This window comes from Ascaphus truei, chromosome 14, assembly GCF_040206685.1.
Source record: "Ascaphus truei isolate aAscTru1 chromosome 14, aAscTru1.hap1, whole genome shotgun sequence".
Lineage (NCBI taxonomy): Eukaryota > Metazoa > Chordata > Amphibia > Anura > Ascaphidae > Ascaphus > Ascaphus truei.
Window position 1 is genome coordinate 4,069,800 of NC_134496.1, and position 21,255 is coordinate 4,091,054.

At 51.2% G+C, this 21,255-nt stretch overlaps 1 protein-coding gene across 2 annotated transcripts in view; it reads left to right on the plus strand.

The window, feature by feature from the left end:
* ANO7 (anoctamin 7) overlaps positions 1–20,949 on the plus strand; it is a 291,143-nt gene extending 270,194 nt beyond the window's left edge. For both annotated transcript variants that reach the window (XM_075569552.1, XM_075569553.1), the window contains 3 exons: positions 3,229–3,319; positions 4,823–4,942; positions 20,405–20,949. In XM_075569552.1, coding sequence (XP_075425667.1) covers positions 3,229–3,319; positions 4,823–4,942; positions 20,405–20,518 — 325 coding nt within the window. In that variant the 3' untranslated portion in view covers positions 20,519–20,949. The remainder of the gene's footprint in view (positions 1–3,228; positions 3,320–4,822; positions 4,943–20,404) is intronic.
* Positions 20,950–21,255: the final 306 nt, after the last annotated feature.

The following is a 21,255-nucleotide window of genomic DNA, read 5'->3' on the forward strand; positions in this document are numbered from 1 at the left end:
GGGACGCCTACCGCCAACCACCGCATACCCACCAGGGACGCCTACCGCCAACCCCCGCATACCCACCAGGGACTCCTACCGCCAACCCCCGCATACATTCAGGAACGCCTACCGCCAACCCCCACATACCCACCAGTGACGCCTACCGCCAACCCCCGCATACCCACCAGGGACGCCTACCGCCAACCCCCGCATACGCACCACGGCCGCCTACCGCCAACCCCCGCATACTCACCAGGGCCGCCTACCGCCAACCCCCACATACCCACCAGGGACGCCTACCGCCAACCCCCGCACACCCACCAGGGACTCCTACCGCCAACCAGGTACTCCTACCGCCAACCCCCCCATACCCACCAGGGACGCCTACCGCCAACCCCCGCATACCCACCTGGGACAGCAACCTGCAACCACCGCATACCCTCCAGGGACGCCTACCGCCAACCCCCGCATACCCACCAGAGACTCCTACCGCCAACCCCTGCATACCCACCAGGGACTCCTACCGCCAACCCCCGTATACCCACCAGGGACGCCTACCGCCAACCCCCGCATACCCACCAGGGACGCCTACCGCCAACCCCCGCATACCCACCAGGGACGCCTACCGCCAACCCCCGCATACCCACCAGGGACGCCTACCGCCAACCCCCGCATACCCACCAGGGACGCCTACCGCCAACCCCCGCATACCCACCAGGGACGCCTACCGCCAACCCCGCATACCCACCAGGGACTCCTACCCCCAACCCCTGCATACCAACCAGGGACGCCTACCGCCAACCCCCGCATACCCACCAGGGACGCCTACCGCCAACCCCCGCATACCCACCAGGGACTCCTACCGCCAACCCCCGCATACCCACCAGGGACTCCTACCGCCAACCCCCGCATACCCACCAGGGACGCCTACCGCCAACCCCTGCATACCCACCAGGGACGCCTACCGCCAACCCCTGCATACCCACCAGGGACGCCTACCGCCAACCCCCGCATACCCACCAGGGCCGCCAACCCCCACATACCCACCAGGGATGCCTACCGCCAACCCCCGCATACCCACCAGGGCCGCCTACCGCCAACCCCCGCATACCCACCAGGGCCGCCTACCGCCAACCCCTGCATACCAACCAGGGCCGCCTACCACCTACCCCCGCATACCAGCCAGGGCCTCCTACCGCCATCCCCCGCATACCCACCAGGGACTCCTACCGCCAACCCCCGCATACCCACCAGGGACTCCTACCGCCAACCCCCGCATACCCACCAGGGATGCCTACCGCCAACCCCCGCATACCCACCAGGGCCGCCTACCACCAACCCCCGCATACCCACCAGGGCCGCCTACCGCCAACCCCCGCATACCCACCAGGGCCGCCTACCGCCAACCCCCGCATACCAACCAGGGCCGCCTACCACCAACCCCCGCATACCCACCAGGGACGCCTACCGCCAACCCAAGCATACCCACCAGGGACAACTACCGCCAACCCCCGCATACCCACCAGGGCCGCCCACCGCCAACCCCCGCATACCCACCAGGGACGCCTACCGCCAACCCCCGCATACCCACCAGGGACGCCTACCGCCAACCCCCGCATACCCACCAGGGACGCCTACCGCCAACCCCCGCATACCCACCAGGGACGCCTACCGCCAACCCCCGCATACCCACCAGGGACTCCTACCGCCAACCCCCGCATACCCACCAGGGATGCCTACCGCCAACCCCGCATACCCACCAGGGAATACTACCACCAACCCCCGCATAAACACCAGGGACTCCTACCGCCAACCACTGCATACCCGCCAGGGACGCCTACCGTCAACCCCTGCATACCCACCAGGGACTCCTAGCGCCAACCCCCGCATACCCACCAGGGACTCCTACCGCCAACCCCCGCATACCCACCAGGAACTCCTACCGCCAACCCCCGCATACCCACCAGGGACGCCTACCGCCAACCCCCGCATACCCATCAAGGACTCCTACTGCCAACCCCCGCATACCCATCAGGGACTCCTACCGCCAACCCCCGCATACCCACCAGGGTCTCCTACCGCCAACCCCCACATACTCACCAGGGACTCCTACCGCCAACCCCTGCATACCCACCAGGGCCGCCTACCGCCAAACCCCGCATACCAACCAGGGCCGCCTACTGCCAACCCCCGCATAGCAACCAGGGCCACCTACCGCCAACCCCCGCATATCCACCAGGGCCGCCTACCGCCAACCCCCGCATATCCACCAGGGACTCCTATCGCCAACCCCCGCATATCCACCAGGGACTCCTACCGCCAACCCCCGCATACCCACCAGGGACTCCTACCGCCAACCCCCACATACCCACCAGGGACGCCTACCGCCAACCCCCGCATACCCACCAGAGACGCCTACCGCCAACCCCCGCATGCCACCAGGGACTCCTACCGCCAACCCCCACATACCCATCAGGGACTCCTACCGCCAACCCCCGCATACCCACCAGGAACTCCTACCGCCAACCCCCGAATACCCAGACACACCGATCTCCAACTCTTCATATATACAGATGCAGCCACGAGTATCCGAACACTTGCCTGGTGAAATACTGTGGCTTTCTCCCAGTAATGCTCCAATATTTCTGTGAGATTTCTGGAGAGAGACTAATGGCCCATCGAATTAACACCGCGGGGGTTCTTGGCAGTCCCATTCAAACTGAGGCAAGTGTTCGGATACTCGTGGCTGCATCTGTATATAACTGACATACATTATATTCCACCTACATTTTAACTATATATACAGTAGAGGCAACGTTTATTCTAACATTTGCTGTAAACTAGCCGGGTTACATTCTGGGTATGTGCTGGGTATGTGCTGGGTATGTTCTGGGCTAGTTTGAGGCACGTTTAAGGCATTTCTGCATTGACTAACGACCCATAGGATTAACACAGCAGGGATCCCTGGCAGTCCAATTCAGTTTGAATGGGACTGCCAGGGACCCCCGTTGTTAATCTGATAGGCCATTAATCAATGCAGAAATGCTGGGGCTAGTTTAAGGAAAGTTTAAGGCTTGTATTCAGAATGTACCTGGGTGTTTCCTGTTTTTTTGGGGGAATTGCCACTGGTTTTTGTTAGAATAAGAGTTGCCTCTACTGTACATATACCACTTACACAACCTACATTTCAGGGACCTTTCTCTCTAAGGCAGCGAGTGATTAATTGTAATTTGTTAACCTGCTCAGGTATCGAGCATTTCGGGATTCCGACGGGAACCTGACACTCGATTACTGGAACCTGATGGCGATCCGGCTGGCATTTGTCATTGTGTTTGAGGTATGTCTATGTCACACCTTTCTTACAGCTCCCTCTCTCCCCCTCACACCTTTCTTACAGCTCCCCCCCTCGCACCTTTCTTACAGCTCCCTCTCTCCCCCTCACACCTTTCTTACAGCTCCCCCCCTCACACCTTTCTTACAGCTCCCTCTCTCCCCCTCACACCTTTCTTACAGCTCCCTCTCTCCCCCTCGCACCTTTCTTACAGCTCCCTCTCTCCCCCTCACACCTTTCTTACAGCCCCCTCTCTCCCCCTCGCACCTTTCTTACAGCTCCCTCTCCCCCTCGCATCTTTCTTACAGCTCCCTCTCCCCCTCGCACCTTTCTTACAGCTCCCTCTCTCCCCCTCACACCTTTCTTACAGCCCTCTCTCTCCCCCTCGCACCTTTCTTACAGCCCCCTCTCTCCCCCTCGCACCTTTCTTACAGCCCCCTCTCTCCCTCTCGCACCTTTCTTACAGCCCCCTCTCTCCCTCTCGCACCTTTCTTACAGCTCCCTCTCTCCCCCTCGCACCTTTCTTACAGCCCCCTCTCTCCCCCTCGCACCTTTCTTACAGCCCCCTCTCTCCCCCTCGCACCTTTCTTACAGCTCCCTCTCTCCCCCTCACACCTTTCTTACAGCTCCCTCTCTCCCCCTCACACCTTTCTTACAGCTCCCTCTCTCCCCCTCACACCTTTCTTACAGCTCCTTCTCTCCCCCTCACACCTTTCTTACAGCTCCCCCCCCTCACACCTTTCTTACAGCTACCTCCCCCTCACACCTTTCTTACAGCTCCCTCCCCCTCACACCTTTCTTACAGCTCCCTCTCTCCCCCTCACACCTTTCTTACAGCTCCCTCTCTCCCCCTCACACCTTTCTTACAGCTCCCTCTCTCCCCCTCACACCTTTCTTACAGCTCCTTCTCTCCCCCTCACACCTTTCTTACAGCTACCTCCCCCTCACACCTTTCTTACAGCTCCCTCCCCCTCACACCTTTCTTACAGCTCCCTCTCTCCCCCTCGCACCTTTCTTACAGCTCCCTCTCTCCCCCTCACACCTATCTGCCGCCTCCTGGGCACATCCCTTACACCTGTTTCATGTCTCTTCAAATGGATCTGGATTGGGAGTTCTGCAAATAGAATTTCTTCTTGCAGTCAAATGTTTTAAAAAGTTCATATTCTGTGTATTAAATTGTAATTTCTCGTAGCCAAGTGCAATCTCCCACTTCAGGGGTTTTATGGCCTAAAGAAAAATGGCCACACTTTCCTATTGCCATTAAGTGCGATCTATTAAACATCTACAGAAGTCCATCCTTATTTCTTTAATCTTTCTCCCTAAATCACTTGGGCCCAGGTCCATAGAAGATCTGTGAATGTTACATTTGATAGGGCACACCTAAAGTTAGCGTCCTCACATCCAGACTACGAAATGGGAATTTTACAGGTTTGCACACGCACGCCCGCACACACACACACCTCATTTTCTCTATTCCCTTAGTGACACATTCTCCCGCTCTCCTCACAGCATGTAGTGTTTCTCCTTGCTCGTATGATTGATTTCATGGTCCCAGATATCCCGGAGTCAGTTGAGATAAAGGTGAAGAGAGAGAATTTCCTGGCCAAACAAGCACTGGCAGAAAACGAGGTACTGAGCCCCTAAGTATACAGGAAGATACACATACACGACTACAGCACTGTGTACACTGCCAGCCCACCTCCTCCTGTACCGACATTGCTATATATACACATACACACGCACACACGCACACACGCAACAACCAGTGCTGTAGTGTATACCATAAGGACTATATAATGAAAAAAATGTGATAACGCTAAAGTTTAAACACCAATGGTAAACAATAAAATAATGTTCTTTACATAAAGGCTGGCTGCCTGCCTGGTACCTACTGCTAGTACAAACAGAAAACAACGTGAAAGAAAGAGACAACCTGGCGCCAAATGTTCAAATGGATAATCCTGTGATCCTCAGGGAATCTGCACACATGCTTGACAGGCCATGGAACAAGAAAAAGGAAAACAAACACAAATCATAGCGCAACACTGCTGGGTAAATCAGTATAACACTATGACACATAAAACAGTGAGACTTCTAGTGACAAACTAAAATAAACAATTTATTAAAACTAGAACTATGCCATAGAATAAGCACTGAAACAAGTGGAGAACAGCTGGTCGTCCGGTGGGGGTAAAATCAAAACCCTACTTACAACAAGCAGGGTGATAACAGGCGATGTAATAACAGTGTCCTAACGGCGCAGGGGGTAGTCCTAGCTGAGTGTGAGCTCTGCTCCGCCGGTACTCTCGCCCAAAGACCCTTCTAGGTAGTACAGGAAACTTGCCGGTGATAGGGGTGGTCTTCTGGGTGCACAGCCCAACAGCACGTGTGGCCGGATCCCCTGACTTCCTCCTCCTGATTCACAGGCTCTCTGGCTTAATCAGAAGCTCACACGCAGTAGCGAATTTCCAGATCCGCAACTCCTAGGCATTTACCTGGTGCCACCACCACCACATTTTCTTGCCTTAGGCTCGGGCCTAATGGGAAATCCGCCACTACTCACACATGAACGGGAGTGCAGTTTAAACCAACAAGAGCCCTGTGACTGGGCTTTTCCCCAGTTTAAAAAGATAGACACACCTAGAGCCTGTCTGTAGCTGAAGAGTCCAGCAAGGAGCTGGTTAATTTTTCTCGTTCCATGGCCTGTCAAGCATGTGTGCAGATTCCCTGGGATCACAGGATTATCCATTTGAACATTTGGCGCCAGGTTTTCTTTCTTTCTCATAAGGACTATATAAGTCAACATACAAACAGGTGTGGTCAGAGCATCTCATGTTCCATATACACAGCTCCTCAAACTGTATTCTACCAGCTCTACAGGCATATAAATACAGCTTCCACAATGGGAACACCACCAGTATTATATTCACATAAATGCATGTCATCTTATATTGTTATATGCTGCCTATATCTACATAAACACAACCCTTTTTATACTGCTAGTACTATAAATACAGCTCTTACCCCATTGCCAGCATTGTTTACACATGAATACAGGTCATTTTATAATGCTAGTGTTATATTACCCATGGAGACTGTGACGGTAGGTGGTAGCCGGTCTGCATAATACAGGTTAAGCACGACTGGTTACCCCTGAAAATCGTGGGTCCCTGGCAGCTAGGTAGCATCATGAGCCAGGGGCAATGTAATGTAACCTGTAAAAGTCAGTGTCCCCTGCTTTTCCACGTTACATGTTCCCCTTGCCCCAGAAACATGCAACGTCAGGAGTATAAGTTTTAGGTGGGATATTTGGGTGGAAATGCAGTTATTTTGTTTGCAGGAGTTTGGGGGCCAAAGTTACCGGTAATCCCCTAATTCTCCAGCATTCTTTCGGCATGAGTTGCCGGTACACAGGTTGAATTACACCGGGGCAACCCAGTGTCCCCCAGACTCCAGGTTTTCGAGGCCAGATATCCCCAACCCATTTCCCTCAAAGGTATGGGTCACCCCTGTATTGAAACATATTTTATTGTGTTTGGTGCATTTTGTATAACTGTCTATGCAGTCAGCCCAGGCATCCACATAGGTGCCGGAATGTCTGGATAGACATCGGAGTTCAAAGGAGGGAGGATGTCCAAAGATGACAAAACCATTTGGTGGGCGAGGAAGGGTGAATTGCCAGGTTCGGACTCTGTGGGGACACCTTTTGAGTCTGCTAGACCTGGCGGAGCCTGCCCAGCGGGTGGCAATGGGTTAGCTGTAGGAAGATGGCACTCGCAGGCACGTTTCCCATTGGCTAATCCATATTTCCCTGGCTTTTCGAACTGGCTTGTCACGCCTCCTCCTCTGACGTCAGCCAAGAGACGAGCCCCTGTTTCTATTCAGGGACAATACAAAGAGCTTTCAAAAGAACTATTCATCCCACGGGCAGTACAAAGGACTCGGGGCCATCCCTTAAGGTTGGAGGAAAGGAACTTTCACCAGTAACAAAGGAAAGGGTTCTTTACAGTAAGGGCAGTTAAAGTGTGGAATTCATTACCCATGGAGACTGTGATGACAGATACAATAGATTTGTTCAAAAAAAGGTTGGACATCTTTTTAGATGGGAAAGGTATACATGGATATACCAAATAAGTATACATGGGAAGGATGTTGATCCAGGGATTAATCCGATTGCCAATTCTTGGAGTCAGGAAGGAATTAATTTTTCCCCTTAATGGGGTTTTTTGTTTGCCTTCCCCTGGATCAATAAGTAAGTATAGATATAGGATAAAGTATCTGTTGTCTAAATTTAGCATAGGTTGAACTTGATGGACGTATGTCTTTTTGTTTAACCTCATCTACTATGTAACTATGTAACTATTGGCTGGTGGAAGGAATTCCCACACTCTGATTGGTCGCTCCTTCTTCCATGCTGAAGATACAACAGCGAGGTCTATGTAAGGAGTTGGCCGAGTCAGAGAACCAGACGATCTTGTGGCTTGAGTCGATGAAGCGCGGGTGGGCTTTTCAAAGTTTCTCTGTTACGAATAGCAGAGCAACCGGCTTCATTTCTGAAGCTAAAAAAGCCTGTCCTGCAGAGACTAAGTCAGATGTGAGGTCCAAGTTCTCATTTTAGAATGTAGCCGAAAAAGGGACCAGGAGGCCGGGAGGGATTTCCCGTGCCCTGCACCTATTTGAGCTTAGTTTTCACCCCCATAGCCCAAGTGAGTGTGTATTTCATCTGTATTTTGTATATTCATTATGTGTACGGAGGTTTACCCGAATAAACCTAATTTTATTTCACTTCCTTGTTTTGCCTAGTGAATGATACTGGTTAAAAAGGTGTTAAAAGTGCTGGTCTCCTGTGACGGGCTTTTTTTTCTGGTGGTAGCAGTGTGACTATTAGGCTTTGGGCTATAAATTCCCGTGGGATTTATAGCACAAAGACGAACTCATAGATTGCGAGCTCTCAAAACAGGTAGTGTCAGACACGTAATAAAAAGCAGGGAATCACACTTTTCTGTGTACCTTGACTTAGTGCCACAAGGTGTAGATGGCTTCCCGATTAGGACGGTATATATCCTAGGACCGTGCCGCCATTGTTGCCCGGTGTGAGACCTTCGGTCTGTCGACACATGGGCACAGCAAGGCCGAGCTGGAGGCGATCCTGGAGGGGCATGAAGGCACACTTGCCAACGCGGCGGTAGCTGTTGCCAGATATGGGAGTGGAGGCATGGAGCCCGGGGGACCGGTCATTGTCACCCCGGTGGCTCAGGGTGTACCCATGGCTTCGGAGACCTATCTCGCTCCGCCGAGGAACTTGCAGCTATGGTAGTGATCCTGGGTCTAGGAGCTACTACAGCGGGAAAAATACAGTGGGTACCAGTGATCTTGACTGTTTCCTGCGGTGCTTCAAAAACCAGTGCCGGCGGTACACTCTCCCGCCGGGTGACTGGATCAAATACCTGTCCCTGTTGTTAAGCAGAGGGGCACAGGAGGCATTTGAGGAGATCAAGTCAGATGACGGCAAGAACTATGAGTTTGTTAAAGCCGTCCTACTGCGGCGGTACCGGGTCAATCCTGAGACCTATAGGTGAGCGGGTCAGGTCCGAGGACAAGACCGCCCAAGACACCCACGCAGACTTCATGGTACGGTTAGTCCACCGGGTTACTCGGTGGGTAGAGTGGCGTCAAACCCATACCCACAATGAACTGCTCGATCTCATCTTCCGGGAGCAGTTCTATCAGCGGTGTCTGCCAGAAGTCTGGGAGTGGGTCATTAACCACGAGGAGGCAGCAATCCTGGCAGATGAATTTGTGACCACCCGACCCCAGCATAGGAAGCACTACCTACGCGGCCCCTGCCAGTTGGGCAGGTAAGCCAGCGGAGGATCCCCCTGCAACCCCAACCTGGAGGACAGTCTTTTGCAGGGGGGAATGTGGTCAAGCCAGCTGAGTTTGTCCACGAGTGCCGGTGCTACCAGTGTCACCGGACCGGGAATCTGAAGCCAGATTGCCCCAACCCTCCCTGTGCCAGCAACCCCACTCTGGGGCAACGTACCCAAGCTGCGAGTCCAGTCACCAGTATGAGATGGCACCTACAGCGGAGCAGCAAGCTGCTGTGCAGTGGTTGACCCAAGCAGCGGCTCCAGCAGCAGCAACCAGCAGGACAACAGAGGAGACAGACGAGCATCCAGTTGCAGCAGTCTGGCTGCAGATGAATGATGTCCGGGAAAAGCATTTGCATCTAGTGACCATTGGAGATCGCCAGGCAGTTAACCTGATCGACTCCAGTGCCACAGTTACTCTGGTGCGACCTGATATGGTCCTGGCACAGGGAGGCAGGTCACCATGCCAGATGGGGGACCTAGGTCAATCCAGGTCACCCGGATGTTTCTCAACTGGGGTGCCGGTCGAGAAGTGAGGGATGTAGGTGTCCAGCCAGGTTTGGATACTGAGGTCCTACTCGGTAATGACCTGGGGCACCTCATCTGCTTGTTTGCTGAAGATGCTCCTGTGTCCGCGGTCACAAGGAGCCAAAGTCGAGCACTTGTCCAGGCAGAGGAGCCTTTGGTACCCCTGCCCACTGAGGAGATCACCGTCCCCCTGCATTTGAGACCACCGATTCCTGAGTGATTAATGAGCCTTTCCATGTCTGAATTGCTCCAGTGTCTCTCGAGGACATGCGGGGTGACAACCTTCTATACTACCCCTTACCACCCCTAGACAAATGGACTGTGAGTGGTTCAATGGTACCCTGAAGCAGATGCTGTGAGCATTTAGAGAAGCTGAACAGTTCTCACCTTTTAGCTCCTATATGGTCGCAGGGTCCGGGGACCGCTTGACCTGTTCCGTGAGGGATGGGAAAGGGAGACGACTGATACTGATGCTTCTGTGCTACAGTATGTAGTCAAGCTCAGAGTCCAGTAAGAAAGGCACAGTCTAACCTGAAGGATGCTCAGACCAAGCTGAAGTGTTGGTATGATAAAAACGCCCGTAGCAGAGAGTTCATCCCTGGGCAGCAAGTGCTTCTTCTGAAGCCCACTCGCAGAACAAACTCATGGTTGCCTGGGCTGGCCCGTATATAGTTCTCCGGCGGATGAACGAGTGCAACTATGTTGTACAGCTAGATGGAGAGAGACAGAGATACAGAAACATAGGTTCTATCATATAAATATGTTGAAAGCATCGGTGCTGGCTGGGAACCAGGCGAGCCAAGCTTTGCCCGATCTCCTAGGGGAAGCTAGGATGGGGGGCACATTAGAGCAAGTAGGGATAGGTCCCCAGCTCAAGGCACCCCAGTGGGTGCAGGCACAAGCTTTGCTAGAAAAGTATAGGGTCCTGTTCACAGATAAGCCAGGCAGGAACAACAATACTGATCACCTGGTCCACACCGGGCATCAAAGACCCCTGTATAAAAATGCCTAGCGGGCATCTGCAGAGGTGAAGCGGAGCAAGGAGGAGGTAATAGTACCATCTCAGAGTCCTGAGCTTCAACTGTAGTCCTGGTACCTAAGGACAGGACTACTCGGTTCTGTGTGGACTAGTGACAGCTCAACACTCAGACGATGTCAGATGCCTATCCCATGCCCCGCATGGACGAGCTTTTAGATGAGCTTGTCAGGGCAAGGTATCTGACTACCATGGATTTGTCCAGGGGGTGCTGGCAGATCCATCAGACCCAGGAGGCGCAGGAGTAGTCTGCTTTCATCACCCTGAGTGGCTTATATGATTTCTTAGTTATGCCATTCGCCTGGTCAATAGGTTGCTGGAGGGGATGCAAAGTTTTGCTTGGGCATACCTGGATGATATAGCTGTCTTTAGCAACTCCTGGGAATCACATTTAGTACATGTAGCAGCGGTGCTAAAGCAGATCAGTGAAGCAGGACTGACACTCAAACCTTCTATGTGTCTGGTCGGGATAGTAGAGGTACTGTACCTCGGGCATAGAGTAGAACGGGGGCACCTAAGCTGAAGCCGGCTCAAGTGGAGGGAATTCTCGAATGGCCAGTGCCCCATACAAAAAAGCAGGTTTTGACGGTAGGTCTAGCTGGCATCACCAAACTGGGATGAAGCCAGCTAGCTACCCCTAAATCTATGTAACTTGGTGTGGCAGGACGGCCTGTAGCCGAGGTCAGGGAACAGTCCACACGTGTAGTTTAAGGATAAATGAAAACGTTCAGTGGCTTTATTTCTCCACAGCAACATAACATGCGGGTACACTGTCCCTTTAAGCAAATAAATCCTGCTCCACGTTGGGAGAAAACTGACTAACACAGCAGTCCTAGCTAGCAGGCTGGCTGGCTAAACCATAGCCAAACCGTAAGAGTCTTTTTAAGCAGTCATGCAAACAAATTAAAGAAATCTTACTTTGGCTGCAGTAAGTAGTGTGCTGTATCCTTCTGGCTAGCGCACATCTATCCATGTGCTCTCATCTGAGACAGCCAGCTACTGCTGGTAACAAGATCCTTATCTACCTTGCTGGCTCTCAGGTGTCAGCTTACATCATGATTAGCTAGCTTCCACCTGAGTTAACCCTTATGAGTGCTGGATGAAGCACTCAGACATATGTTTCCCAGGCATAACTGATAGGGGTTGACTTCACCCTATCACATACCTCCCCTGTTTGTGTGTGGCTAGTGTCCCACACGGCTGAAGCCCGACCCTCCACTCCTTCTCTTGACAAAAAATCAGCATTTCCATGGTCTTTTCCAGGTCTATGCTGAATATCAAAAGAGAAGGTTTGGAGGGCCATATACCACCTGGTCAACCTTGGATTTGTGTCCTTCATGGTGTTTAACCACTTCAAGGGCGCATGGTCAGTGACCAGGATGAAGTGTACTCCGGCGACATAATGTCTCAAGGCCTCAATTGCCCATTTTACAGCGAGGCACTCCTTCTCAATAATGGAATACCTCACTTCCCTTGGGAACAGCTTCCGGCTGATGAACAGTATGGGGTGTTCAACACCATCAAATTGCTGAGACAGCACTGCTCCCAGTCCTACCTCTGAGGCATCCGTCTGGATGATGAAGGGCTCTTTAAAATCTGGGCTCCGAAGAGCGGGGCCCTCTGACAGGCACTTTTTTAGCATGTCAAGGGTATCTTGGCACTCCCAAGACCATTTAACTTGGGTCGGGGCACTCTTTTTTTGTCAGATCTGTTAGGGGTGCAGATATTTTTGAAAAATTGGGGATAAACCGCCGGTTATACCCTGCTAACCCCAAAAGGGAGCGGATCTGTGTCTTTGTCTGTGGGGTGGGGACTTCCTTTATGGCGGCCACCTTGCTAGCTAGTGGCCTTACTATCCCTCCCCCAACGGCATAGCCCAAGTACTTTGTAGTGGATTTACCCAGGGCACATTTTTTTGGATTTGCAGTGAGCCCTGCTTCTCTTAAGGACGTTAGGACTGCCCTTAACCTTTTTATATGAGACTGCCAGTGTCTGCTATAGATGACAATGTCATCCAAGTAGGCCGCGGCATATGCCCTATGGGGTCGTAGTACCTTGTCCATTAACCTTTGGAATGTGGCTGGAGCCCCATGTAACCCAAATGGCATCGTAACGAATTGGTATAACCCGAGAGGGGTGGCGAAGGCAGTTTTGCATTTGGATTCTTCCGCTAGAGGTATCTGCCAATATCCTTTCGTGAGATCTAGGGTAGAGATATACTCTGCTTTCCCAAGCGAGTCAAGCAATTCATTCACCCTAGGCATTGGATATGCATCAAATCTGGATACAGCATTTACCCTTCGCAAATCCACGCAAAACCTCACCTTCCCACCTGGTTTAGGGACCAACACGATAGGGCTACACCATTCGCTGTGGGACTCCTCGATCACGCCCAATTCCAACATGTCTATTATCTCCCTCTCTACCAGGTCTTTTCGGCCCTCTGGCAATCTATAGGGACGGGACCGTACTTTTACGCCAGGTTCTGTCTCAATCCTATGGGACACTAAATTAGTCTGCCCTGGCAGCTCCGAAAAAACATCTGGGAACTGGTCACATAATTCTAGTAGGTCTGACCTTTTTTCCGTTGTTAACTGCCCTCCCATGGGAACCTGATGGTCATTGTACGTACTACCCTTTGGAAGCTGCGGACCCAAATCCGTCTCTCCTTCCCGAGGGTGGATGAATAGTGATCTCATCGTTTTCCAGGGTTTCAGGAGGTTCACGTGGTAGATTTGTTTACCCTTCCTGGACCCTGGTTGAGAGATCTCATAGTTCACCTCCCCGGTGCGGCGGAGAACTTGGAAAGGACCCTGCCACTTCGCAAGGAGTTTACTCTCTGATGTCGGTAGTAGTAGCATCACTTGGTCCCCAGGTTGGAAGACCCTCAAGCGAACATTTTGGTTGTACTGCCTCTCTTGACGTTCTTGGGCAGATTTGAGGTTTTCCATAGCAAACCGGCCTATCATGTCTAGGTGGTTTCTAAGGTCTATGACATACTGAAGGGTATTCTTGGAGGGGGAAGGCTCCTCCACCCAGGATTCCTTCAGTAGGTCGAGAATACCCCGAGGTTGGCGTCCATATAGGAGCTCAAACGGGGAGAAGCCTGTGGATGATTGGGGAACTTCTCGTACCGCAAACAACAGGAAAGGGAGAAATTCATCCCAAGCTCGCTTTTCAGTGTCCACAAACTTCCTAAGCATGGTTTTTAAAGTACGGTTAAACCTCTCTACCAATCCATCAGTCTGAGGATGGTAGACTGAGGTCCGGACGGATTTTACCTCCAATAACTTTAGGACATCCTGCATTAACTTTGCCATGAAATTTTTTCCCTGGTCAGTTAACATTACTTGGGGAAGTCCTACCCTAGAGAACAGTTCTAACAGCCTGTGAGCAACCTGTTTAGCAGTGGCTGATCTCAGAGTGAAGGCCTCAGGATATCTGGTGGCATAATCTACCACAACAAGTATAAATTTATGTCCCTTCGCAGAGGGTTCTAAAGGTCCGACCAGATCTACCCCAATTCTCTCGAATGGGACGGCTACCAAGGGCAGAGGAACCAAGGGAGCCGGCTTCTGTCCTTTTTGGCTAGTTAACTGGCATTCAGGACATGTCTCACATAGTTTCATGATGTCACCATGTATGCCTGGCCAGTAAAACCGGGACGAGATGCGGTCCGTGGTTTTATCTCTGCCCAAATGACCACCCCATGGGAGAGTATGGGCTAGGGTGAACAGTTTTAATCAACCCTTTAGGGACTAGCATCTGTCGAATGACCTCCCCTGTTTGTGTAACCTTATTCACACGATATAGAATGTCATTCAACAGTTCAAAATGTGGAAACACTTTTACACCCTGTTCATCCATTATCTTGTTGTTGACCTGTACCACCTTCTCATATTGTCTAGCCAGAGCTGGGTCCTCCCTCTGCCTCTGACGGAAGTCAGGAAGATCCAGGTCTGGCAAAATTCCCGTATCTATCTGTTCCCCACCCTGGTCATCCCCGGCCATGACCTGCAGTCCTTTGGGCTGACTAATGTTACCAAGAGTCCCAGCCTTTCTTAACCAGTCCTCTTTTTCCGCACGTCTCTGTTTCCGTGTCTTTGGGACATGGTGTCTATGGGGAAAAATCTCTGGGGGAAAAGGGAACAAGTCTCCGGGCTTCTCCGGTACCAGAGAAGTAGGCTACGTAGGAGTAGGGGCCAACAATGTTTTGAGGTAGGGCCAGTCTCGGCCAAGTAGAACAGGAGCAGGTAGCCAGGGAGCAACTCCCACTAGTAGGCTAGCCTTTTGATCCTGGATACGCAGTAGAACGTTCGCCGTCGGGTATCTCTTTGTATCCCCATGGATACACTCGATATTTCAAGGAGAGTCATAAGATAGTCTATTGCTTGGAGTTAGGCCCTCTAGGATCAGGGTTTTTCCAGAGCCCAAGTCCAGCATGGCGTTTACTTTTGTCCCCTCCAGAGATGCTGGGACTAACCACGGATTGTGGTCCCCTCGGAGACAAGCTGTGGCAGTGGTTCTGCCATATGAACAGTCCATCTCATCATCTCCTGAATCCGCAACCTCGGTCGTCAGCAGAAGCTCTCGACGGGGCTCGGTGTTTGGACCTCTCCGCTGTTGGATGGGGTCCTCCCTTCTGGTTGGTGGGGTTATCCTCTCCACCGGGTGGGTGACAGGAGTCCAGGTTCTCGGGGAATACTGTGGGTGGCGGCCTCCCTTGAGTGATCCAGTGGCCTCGGAGCCAGGATGGGCATCTCTGCGGGAGTTTGTACCAGGAACCCTCCGAGATGGGAAAGGGTCTTCCGATCGGGTTGACTGGATCTCCCGAGCAGGCGGGTTGTAGACCCCTCGATTGTCTGCTCTCCTGCCTCTAGCATCACCGGAAGCAACTGGTGTTTGCACCGGCCGTTCCCAGCTATCCTGTTGGGTGTCGTCGCCCAGGAAGTTTTCCACCAAGCGGACCGCTGAATCCAGGGAAAATGCAGCGTGTCTTTTTACCCAGGAGCGGGAGGAGGAGGGCAGTATCTGTATGAACTGCTCGAGCACAAACTGTTCAAGGATCTCTGCCTTGTCATGTTTTTCCGGTTGTATCCACCTGGTACATAAGTCTACTAAGCGGTGGTCTAAGACCCGGGGTCTGTCTCTGTTTGTATATTTGACTGTCCGGAACCGCCGTCGGTAGGTCTCTGGAGTGAGGCCTAGGCGATCCAGAATAGCAGCCTTTAGTTGCTGATAGTCCATGGCCTCGTCTGCTGGAAGAGCCTGGTAGGCTGCCTGAGCTTCCCCTATGAGGAGTGGAGCCAGAGTCGTTACCCAGCGATCAACTGTCCAGCCGTGGGCCGTGGCTACCCTTTCAAAAGTGAGGAGAAATGCCTCTGGGTCTTCGTTTGGCTTCATTTTATGCAGCATTACCGGTGGGTTATTTGGAATCCCTGGTCTGCCTTGGGCTGGGCCTTCGGCCAGCAATTGGAGTAGCTTTTCCTCTCGCCGGGCCTGTCGCTCATCTTGCTGGGCCTGTCGCTCATCTTGCTGGGCCTGTTGCTCAGATTGCTGGGCCTGTTGCTCAGCTTGTTTCTCTGCTAGCTCGAGCTGTTGCTCAAGGAACTGAGAAAAAATTGTCTCCATTTTTTCCCCCCCGTCTGTGTGTGTGTGTGGCCCTTCAGATACAGGGCCCGTCCAACATCCCACTTCTGACACCACCTGTGGCAGGACGGCCTGTAGCCGAGGTCAGGGAACAGTCCACACGTGTATTTTCAGGATAAATGAAAACGTTCAGTGGCTTTATTTCTCCACAGCAACATAACATGCGGGTACACTGTCCCTTTAAGCAAATAAATCCTGCTCCACGTTGGGAGAAAACTGACTAACACAGCAGTCCTAGCTAGCAGGCTGGCTGGCTAAACCATTCCCAAACCGTAAGAGTCTTTTTAAGCAGTCATGCAAACAAATGAAAGAAATCTTACTTTGGCTGCAGTAAGTAGTGTGCTGTATCCTTCTGGCTAGCAGCACATCTATCCATGTGCTCTCATCTGGGACAGGCAGCTACTGCTGGTAACAAGATCCTTATATACCTTGCTGGCTCTCAGGTGTCAGCTTACATCCTGATTAGCTAGCTTCCACCTGAGTTAACCCTTATGAGTGCTGGATGAAGCACTCAGACATATGTTTCCCAGGCATAACTGATAGGGGTTGACTTCACCCTGTCACACTTGGCCACCTTTGTAAGGCTTATTTTGGACAAATGTACTTTAATATCTGGGGAAGAACAGGGAATGTGTAAATGTATTTCCATGTCTGTAAGAATGTATTTCAAACCATGGCCAGGCGTCGGGGCTCCACCGCTCCTTCAAATCCTGGCCCTAGCCTGAACCCCAACTAGATAGATGGGAACGGAGCCGACTGAACCACCATCTCCCATCATCCATTCATTATTCAACAACTTTGTCCTGTCTGGTGCTAGTGATCCCGGTGGTTTCAGTGTAAAAGTACTGGTCTCCCGTGACACAGGTTATGGCTTTTTTAGGCACCGCTGGCTACTACAGAAAATTTTGTGCCCCAGTATAGCGCCCTAGCTAAACCCCTGACTGACGACCCAGAAGAAACGCACGATTCTGGTTACCTGGTCTCCCACTTGAGGAGAGGCATTCCAGGCTATGAAGTCTGCCCTGGCTAGTGCTCCCATCTTGGCAGCCCCCGACTAAATCAAGTGATTCCTGGTGCAGAGCAATGCCTCGGACTATGGAATCAGTGCTGTACTAAGCCAGGTAGGCGAGGACGGGGGAGAACACCTGATCGTCTACCTGAGTCGCAAGCTGTTGCCTAGAAAGATGGCTTATGCCACAATTGAAAAGGAGTGCCTAGCAATTGGGTGGGCACTGAAGAAGCTCCAGCCCTACCTCTATGGTAGAGCATTCACTGTGATAACTGATCCCCTGGCAGCTAAGTAGCACCATGAGCCACGGGCCATATAATGTAACCTGTAAAAGTCAGTGTCCCTTGCTTTTCAACTTTACATGTTCCCCTTGCCCCAGAAACATGAAACTTCAGGAGTATAAGTTTTAGGTGGAAATGCAGTTATTTTGTTTGCAGGAGTTCGGGGGCCGAAGTTACCGGTATTCCCCTAATTCTCCCTGGTGTGCAGGCATGAGTTGCCGGGACGTGGTTTGAATTACACCAGGGCTACCCAGTGTCCCCCAGACTCCTTGTTTTCGAGCCCAGATATCCCCAACCCATTTCTCTCACAAGTATGGGTCGTCGTCGCCCCCCCTCCAAGTCATATTCTGTATTAAAACATATTTTATTGTGTTTGGTGCGTTTTCTATAAACATCTATGCAGTCAGCCCGGGCATCCATATAGATGCCGGGATGTCTGGATATCCATCGGAGTTCAAAGGAGGGAGAATGTCCAAAGGTGACAAAACCGTTTGGTTGGCGAGGAAGGGAGAACAAAGGTCACACTGTGGGAACATTTTTTGAATCTGCCAGACCTGGCGGAGCCTGCCCAGCAGGTGGCAATGGGTTAACTGAAGGAAGATGGCGCTCGTAGGCGCATTTCCCATTGGCTAATCCATATTTCCAGCCCACCCGGCTTTTCGAGCCGGCTTGGCATGCCGCCTCCTCTGACGTCAGCCAAGAGACAAGCCCCTGTTTCTATTGGCTGATGGGAAGGAATTCCCATGCTCTGATTGGTCGCTCCTCCTACTTCCATGCTGAAGATACAACAGCGGAGTGTATGTAAGGAATTGGCAGAGAACCAGACGATCTTGTGGCTTGAGTCAATGAAGCGCGGGCGGACTTTTCAAAGTTGCTCTGTTACGAAGAGCAGAGCAACCGGCTTTGTTTCTGAAGCTAAGAAAGCCTGTCCTGCAGAGACCAAGTCAGACGCGAGGTCCAAGTTCTCATTTTAGAGCGTAGCGGTCGTGGCTAAGGGTTTTAGCCGAAAAGAGCACCAGAAAACCGGGACTGATTTCACGGTCAGGGTAAGCCTTCCGAAGCAGGCGTCCTGCACCTATTTGAGCCAGGTTTTCACCCCCAGGCCCCCAGTAAGTGCGTATTTCGTCTGTATTTTGTATATTCATTGTGTTTACGCGGGTTTACCCGAATAAACCTCATTTTATTCCACTACCTTGTTTTGCCTAGTGAATGATCCCGGTTAAAAAAAGTTAAAAGTGCTGGTCTCCCGTGACAGAGACTGTGATGGCAGATACAGTAGATTTGTTCAAAAAAAAGGTTGGACATCTTTTTAGAAAGGAAAGGTATACAGGGATATACCAAATAAGTATACATGGGAAGGATGTTGATCCAGGGAATAATCTGATTGACAATTCTTGGAGTCGGGAAGGAATTAATTTTTCCCCTTTTGAGATATCATTGGATGATATGACACTGGGGTTTTATGTTTGCCTTCCTCTGGATCAATATACTGTAAGTACGGATATAGGATAAAGTATCAGTCGTCTAAATTTAGCATAGTTTGAACTTGTTGGATGCATGTCTTTTCAACCTCATCTACTATGTAACTATATGCATGTACATCGCCTTGTACGCTGCTAGCGTTCTATACACATATATACATCACCTTGTACACTGCTAGTGTTATATGCACATGTATACATCACCTTGTACACTGCTAGTGTTATACGCACATGTATACATCACTTTGTACACTGCTAGTGTTATATGCACATGTATACATCACCTTGTAGACTGCTAGTGTTATATGCACATGTATACATCACCTTGTACGCTGCTAGTGTTATATGCTCATGTACATCACCTTGTACACTGCTAGTGTTATATGCACATGTATACATCACCTTGTACACTGCTAGTGTTATATGCACATGTATACATCACCTTGTACACTACTAGTGTTATATGCACATGTATACATCACCTTGTACACTGCTAGTGTTATATGCACATGTATACATCACCTTGTACACTGCTAGTGTTATGTGCACATGTATACATCACCTTGTACACTGCTAGTGTTATATGCACATGTATAAAACACCTTGTACACTGCTAGTGTTATATGCACATGTATACATCACCTTGTACACTGCTAGTGTTATATGCACATGTACATCACCTTGTACACTGCTAGTGTTATGTGTACATGTATACATCACCTTGTACACTGCTAGTGTTATATGCACATGTATACATCACCTTGTACACTGCTAGTGTTATATGCACATGTATACATCACCTTGTACACTGCTAGTGTTATATGCACATGTATACATCACCTTGTACACTGCTAGTGTTATATGCACATGTATACATCACCTTGTACACTGCTAGTGTTATATGCACATGTACATCACCTTGTACACTGCTAGTGTTATATGCACATGTATACATCACCTTGTACACAGCTAGTAGTATATAAAAATGATTACATCTCACTGATTTGGAGACAGTGTCACTGTCGGTGTCAGATCAGTGTTATCAGATCTCAATGGAGATCATAACATTTCCAATAAAATGTCACATTTCTTTTGGTTCAGAATTCTGCAAATCATGCAGGTTTTAGTCCGGACAGGACTCAAAATATACAGAGATCTCCAAAGCCGTGCACATTGCTCTATACAAGCGCTTTGCATTAGCAGGGCTTCTATTAACCCGTTTCTCTCTGACCCACAGTCTTTGGCGCATTTTCTGGGAGTGAATACCTCGCTGGTTCTCCGTTCTCGTCATGACCCCTCCATGGGTTTCGCCTCCATGCAGAACTTCACAGGCGAGCAGCACACGATGTGACGTGTGTATATCGCCTTCCGCCTGCAACACAACGTGGGGGATCCAGGTCCCTGCTAAGAGAGCCACAGACCATCTTTCCCTTTACTTTAATCACTGCCAGTGAAAGGGTTAGCCCCAGGTAGCTGCAGTGCATCACAGTGACTACTTTCCACACTGTGTTCCTGCAGAACATCCCTCATACCAAGCACGCCCGGTCCTTTCATTGCAGACCCCTTAAGCTTAAACATCCCCACCTCCACCCCCAGCACATTTACACATCGCCCCCACCCCCAGCACATTTACACATCGCCCCCAGCACATTTACACATCCCCCCCAGCACATTTACACATTGCCCCAATCCCCCCCAGCACATTTACACATCGCCCCAATCCCCCCCAGCACATTTACACATCGCCCCAATCCCCCCCAGCACATTTACACATCGCCCCCATCCCCCCCAGCACATTTACACATCGTCCCCATCCCCCCCAGCACATTTACACATCGCCCCCATCCCCCCCAGCACATTTACACATCGCCCCCATCCCCCCCAGCACATTTACACATCGCCCCCACCCCCCCAGCACATTTACACATTGCCCCAATCCCATCCCCCCCAGCACATATACACAAACCCCAATCCCCCCCAGCACATTTACACATTGCCCCAATCCCATCCCCCCCAGCACATTTACACAAACCCCAATCCCCCCAGCACATTTACACATTGCCCTAATCCCATCCCCCCCAGCACATT